Below are 6,040 nucleotides of genomic sequence, written 5' to 3' on the forward strand. Positions count from 1 at the left end.
GTTCTATACAAAAATGCCACGATAGTTGGTTTTCAAAGGGAATAACAGAAATGACAAGACGTGTGCATTTATCGTTCGAGTTCACTATTGCGCACTATTGAGCTTCCAAAAAAGCTCATAGGACATGTTCTATTGGTACTCTATAACGATAAAAAGTGACATAACTAAAGCAGAGAAGTGCGTAAAACTAACTAATTTGTCAATCATCCTACCCATTTCAGTGTCTCAAATATGCTACCCACAGTTGGTTTTTAATGGAATTAAGAAGAATGATGGATTAAAAAGAAAGATCAGCATCACATGCTAGTGTGTGTTCACGTGCATGTTGATTGTGTAAAGGGAATAAATCCCACATCGGTTAAATACCGAAATATTGACCAATTTAAATAGATCTTGAGCTACTCGTCTTAATAAGGATAAATCCCACATCGGTTAAATACCGAAATATTGACTAATTTAAATAGATCTTGGGCCATTGATTCCCTAACAAAGCAATCATGGGACATGTTCGATACGCTGTAATGGGATGGGCCAACATGGCTACAGAAGAGGGGTATGTAATGGGATTTGTCAAGTATCTTTTTTTAATCCTATCAAGTTTTGCGTACCAAAACATGCCAAACATGACTTGTTTTTAATGGAATCAACACAAATGACTGATTTAAAAGCAGAATCAGCAGTTCATAAATTCACACACTGGTTTGTGTGTGTGTGTTTTTTTGGGGGGGGTGGGGGGGGGGGGGATTAAACAAATTCTAAGAATAATTGTAAAAAAAATATTTCCCTTTGGGCCCATCATACCCTAACAAAGCAGTCATGAAAGTGTAGTCTAATGAGGGCAGCAGCTATGCCAGAATCTTGGGCATAAGCCTGGTCCAATGTAGTTTTCACTATACTCTCTGCAGATGGACAAGTTTTCTGATAGAACCCTACTTTCAAAGGGGTAAATGTACTTGAAAAACTCCAAAAATTTGCAAGAAATAATCCCAAAAAAACAAAAAACTTTGCCATTGCAATCTGATAGCTTCTTTGTGAAGAAATTATGAGAAGTAAAAATATAAAATGATTGGAATCTGAGTTGTGTGGTGGACACAAACCTAGGATACTACAATTTATACTAAAGTTATTGAAAGACTAGACATTATAATTTAATGCAAGTAGACAGAAAAAAACTAAATTAGGTGATGTGATGAAATTTCATGGTAGGATCGTTTTATAATATTGTATAATCTACTGGCAAATAAAAAAAATGATGGCGTGTGGCCTCCACACGATTCTCTTTTTAGACACAATGAACTTATGATAAGTTGTAATCCGGTTCGTGGTTTTAATCGCTCATTGTTCTATCGATCAGGAAAGAGAAAAATATGATAAAAAATTCTTTGTTTTCCTAGTTCTAATTGTTGTATTGAGTCTTGAAGTTTCTCCTTAAAAAGTAATCGGTATTAAGAGAAGTAGGTAAACTCGTGTTACTATTTCCATGTTCGAGCAATCTGGACATGACCCGTAAGATGGAATTGCTTGTTCGAGTGTTCTGAATTTTAATATTATCTTAAAAGTTCAGTTCTATCAAAATAAGTAGTCCAAGCTCTTATATTCAATATTTTTTTCATATTTAAGCGGCAAGCAATTTTACCTTTAACTAATAGATTTCAGGAATTGATTCACGTTCTCAATATAACGTGTTTACTCTCGACCTTTTGGCAAGTGGGCTACTTGTTAGTTGTTCGATGGATTGGTATTGTTCCATCCAACGTGCTCTTTGTCATTGAGTTCAAGATTTTTTTTTTTTTAGTTAAAATGGTGATTGAGATGAATATATATAAACTTGAGTTGATATATTAAAAGAATTCCGAGACAATGACTCATCAGCACATAGTTACAATCTAAACAATACTATTTAACAAGTTGCAACTTGCAATTAGCCTACACGTATACGTCTCTTTATATTCTAACTTTCTCACCAACATCTAAAAGAGTGAACATTAATTTACTATTTCTGGACTAAGACTTCGTCAATTCATCAAATCTAATTTTTTTTCTTCTTCTAGTTCTTTAAATTTATTGTAATTATTTTAGGAGAGAACCGATTTAGTACTTTCTCCTTTTGTATTGTGCCGATTAAATTATAAATATCTTCTCGAAGAAAGTGCTTGCTTCATTTTGAAAGAGTAAATACTATTCGAATTATTCAAATTCGTTGGTATTAAACGTCCGTCTAATTGTCCGTTAAGTGTTATAAAACGATTGAACATCGTAAATAAAAAATACGAGTTATATTTAAAATGTTCAGTTAATTAATTGAGAGCTAGATGAGCGCTTATCACTAGTTGAACTGAAGAACATTAATCGTGCTATTTATCATTAACATGTGATATGACACTAAATGATAAAATCAATAAAATGATTCTAAATTTTTATATTCATACTTTTAAATGGTCAACCATAAAATATGAGTTACCACTGGCGCAATTTGGGTTTTTCCCATTTTGCATATTTTCTTTTAGGTTATTTTTCTTTTGTTTATTTAAAGAGGATCCATAATAGTCGAAGGGACAAATTTTGCTAATTAATTGAATGGTAAAGGGTGTATTGTGCAAATAAAAATGTGTTAAGAGAGGTAGATTTCTTACTAATCTGAAACGTTATGCCCTTTTCAAAGTGGAAAGGATAGTCTTCCAAATCATTATAGAATCCCAGCTCTTGCTCATTTAGGGGAAGGATATATTCAATTGAGATTTTTAATGACTTTTTGAGATTTACAAAATTTAAGTATATTTAATGTAGACTTTTTGAAACTCTTAAAAAGTATTGATGTATTTAATTGAAATTTTTTAGACTTTTAAAAAGTCAATGTATATTAAATTAAATATTTTTAGAAATCTTCGGGATACTAACTTTTAAACAAAAATTACTCATATAAAATCTCAAAATTTGTATATCATTTAGTCACAAGATTTTGAGATACTTTCAAAAAAAATAACAAAAAGAAAAATGATTTGTATTTTTTTTTTTTCAATATTTCCCTTTCCTTTTTCTTTCTACAAACATTAAAGTTATGATTAAAATTTATCTTTCTAGTGATTATATTTGTTTCTATTTATCATTCTCTCTCTCTTATTGTTTATCTCTATTTTTAATATTAAAAAAAAATTAACTAAATTCTTAAACATTTTTTTTCTTTTTTCATTCACTTTTTTTATGAAATACATATATATTTTTTTCTAAAATAATTTTTTATTTTATGGTGAGAGGAAGGGAAAGGGAAATTGTTTCACATTATTGCACTAGATTCACGTGAATTCTATTTTAATGAAAGTCTTTGAATTCAACAAAACTCCATAAAAGTTTTCAAACGAAAGTTTATAGAAGTCTACGAATAAATTCCACTATTTTCATAACAATTTACAAAAAATTCATAAATTACACAAAAGTCATCACTTAATAAATAAATAAATAAAAAAGGTCATTACTTGAAAAATAAAAAATAAAGTTCATCAAAATTTTCAAAAGTCTCAATTGATTAAACCCCAGTTCCATAGTACCTTATCATCACTAGCTCAAAGTTCAAATGTTCAAAAGCAGTTTGTTAGACTTAAACGATGACGTTCGATATCGGAAAAATCTTCACAACCATATCCTAAACATATCAATCCGCACACATAGTTATCATCACTTGAGGGTCTTTTATAACGTGAACGGGGTTGATATCATGCTCTTAGAACGCTAGAACAATTAAGCTGCCAATTTGAATCGTTCCACGATAATTCTAGACCTTCAAAACATAGCTATAAAGCCTCAAAATTTCCAAGTTTTTAAGGTTCGAGACAACAAAGCCAGTGAATTCAAGATCAAGCAACGGTTGCTGCTCAGAACATACAACAAAAAAGCAAATATAAAAAGGCCAATGAAAGTGTATTCAAATGGCTCCAGCACAGATAATTGGAGCTATGAAATGAGATTCACAGTGGCAAAGGAGAAGTATAAAATAGAAGCCTTTCGATCTTAAATCATAAAAAAGAATAAAGCAAACCAGACAAGCCAATACAACATAAGAGGCACGTTTTTAAGTAGAATCATCAATCGACTTGGGATCTTCTCTTGCTTTCAGAGAAGCTGAAGGGGATGGAGAGCCTTCTTGACCCATTTCAGCTCTAAGGTCATTGATACTCTGCTCCAATTCATCAATCCGGTTCCCCATCTCATCAAGTAAGACACAGTTAAGGAATCAATAAGCTTGTGCATATCAATCAGCCAATAAATACAAATCATCCTGGATGTTATTTGTTCATATTACGGTAACAACAATTGTATTTTTTAACTAAAGAATGCAATATAAGATAAAAGAACTTTAAAAAGGATATTTTTACAGATGATGGACTCGGACATTGCCTGAAACCTTGTTTGCTGCAGAGATTAAAAAAATATATATACAAGAATGTAATTTTTTTGTACAAAAAAGTTATGCAGAATTCAACTTAATATGCTAATAACTCACCATTTGTTGAAGAAGATTTTGCACCTGAAAATGTAAAATAACAAGTTAGCACACATTACAAGTATATCGTATCGCGATTCAGAAAGCAGACTCTCATGTAATACCAGCATTTAAGCCTATACAAATTTATAATCCTGCATAAGTTCATTTAAACTCAAGTATTCATATAATATATCTTGTAGAGACTTCACAGACACTAGAGAAACCAAATCCATATAAATCCTGTGAACCAAAGCATGCTTTCGTTGCTTGGGCATAAACCAGTATTTAATGCTTTGCTGAACCAGTTAATCATGAGACACAAAATCTTTCAATTCCAATCTAACCATCTCATTCTTAACCATCCCCATTGCTATATTCAACTAAGCAAAAAAAAAAAAAATTAAATTAAATTAAATTAAATTAAATAAAAAAAATAATAATAATAATAATAATTCCACAGGATAATTTATCTGGCAACTTCAAAGAGCTTATAAAACTCACAAAAACAGTCATATCAGCAGTGCTTTGTTTAGGATTCTCATTGTCCTGCCCATCCTGTCAGCCAAGAAACACAAACATCAATTCCCATGCAGAATATTGATGCAGAAGGTACTAGTCAAACTAACCAGATTGAAGAACATTGAAATACAGCAAAGATTTGAAATTAGAACAGATTGTAGTAGGAACTCCTAGGTAGTAATGTATTCGTTGTTGAGACTTGAGAGGGGATACCACACAAACATGATAACTGAACGAAGCAGGGGGGAAAAAATATCACCCAGGTCCTCACAAGTGTAGGATATGTACTCAAAATGAAACTTTTAACTAAATAGATTCTATTATTACATTCTAGATTTTCTGCATGGCATTCTACCACCATCCGATACATGCACTGGATCATCCAAATTTCTAGAACAATTTTTATATATGCATTATTTCAGGTTCAGTTCTTAAGATGCTTTTTGCAACATAAATAAAACCTCCATCAAATCCAACCAGTAACCCGTCAGCTACCCCTTCCACCACGATTATGCCTCAGAGACCCCAAACATGAAATATAATCCTCAGTGAACTAACCGGTATCGAATATGATGCAAAGAATTGGAGTAAGGTTAAATAAACAATCTTCAAATCTCGAACTACCGCTTCAATGTCGTGAAAATGAAGTAAACTGCAACAATTTCACACCAGCATAGCCTAACTGTGAGCCTTAGCTACTTCAGTAGAATCCCTCAATGTACAGCAGTGAGCTATGTGACCCAGTGAACGTGTAATTAATTACAAGAAATAAGCCACCAAAAGCAATATACACCTCTATTGATACACTAAAAACATTTTTAAAATGCAAGACGTTCAACCTTTCACAACGCATATTCGATTTTGAGTTAAACTCTACTTCAGTTCTTCAAGATCTTACCTTTTTTTTTTTTTTTTCCTAAAAAGAACCATCCCAAATCAGATTAAAAAAGAAATTGTTCGATTGTCCTAATTCAATGTCACATAATGCTTAGTTTTAAACAAACAAAAAAAAAAAAAAAAAAAAAAAAAAAAAAAAAAAAA

At 31.5% G+C, this 6,040-nt stretch overlaps 2 protein-coding genes across 2 annotated transcripts in view; both read right to left on the bottom strand.

Moving 5' to 3' along the window:
* The window catches only part of LOC111367868 (peroxidase 5-like), a 4,046-nt gene extending 2,968 nt beyond the window's left edge, over positions 1 to 1,078 (bottom strand). Inside the window, exon 1 of the mRNA XM_022988946.1 lies at positions 802 to 1,078. Coding sequence (XP_022844714.1) covers positions 802 to 1,011 — 210 coding nt within the window. The 5' untranslated portion in view covers positions 1,012 to 1,078. The remainder of the gene's footprint in view (positions 1 to 801) is intronic.
* Positions 1,079 to 3,770: 2,692 nt separating this feature from the next.
* The window catches only part of LOC111367873 (heat shock factor-binding protein 1-like), a 2,718-nt gene continuing 448 nt past the window's right edge, over positions 3,771 to 6,040 (bottom strand). The window contains exons 2-5 of the mRNA XM_022988960.1: positions 4,982 to 5,035; positions 4,499 to 4,522; positions 4,365 to 4,407; positions 3,771 to 4,209 (exon numbers count right to left, since the gene is read on the bottom strand). Of these exons, the coding sequence (XP_022844728.1) occupies positions 4,067 to 4,209; positions 4,365 to 4,407; positions 4,499 to 4,522; positions 4,982 to 5,035 (264 nt within the window). The 3' untranslated portion in view covers positions 3,771 to 4,066. The remainder of the gene's footprint in view (positions 4,210 to 4,364; positions 4,408 to 4,498; positions 4,523 to 4,981; positions 5,036 to 6,040) is intronic.

The sequence above is a fragment of the Olea europaea genome, chromosome 2 (assembly GCF_002742605.1).
Source record: "Olea europaea var. sylvestris chromosome 2, O_europaea_v1, whole genome shotgun sequence".
NCBI lineage: Eukaryota > Viridiplantae > Streptophyta > Magnoliopsida > Lamiales > Oleaceae > Olea > Olea europaea.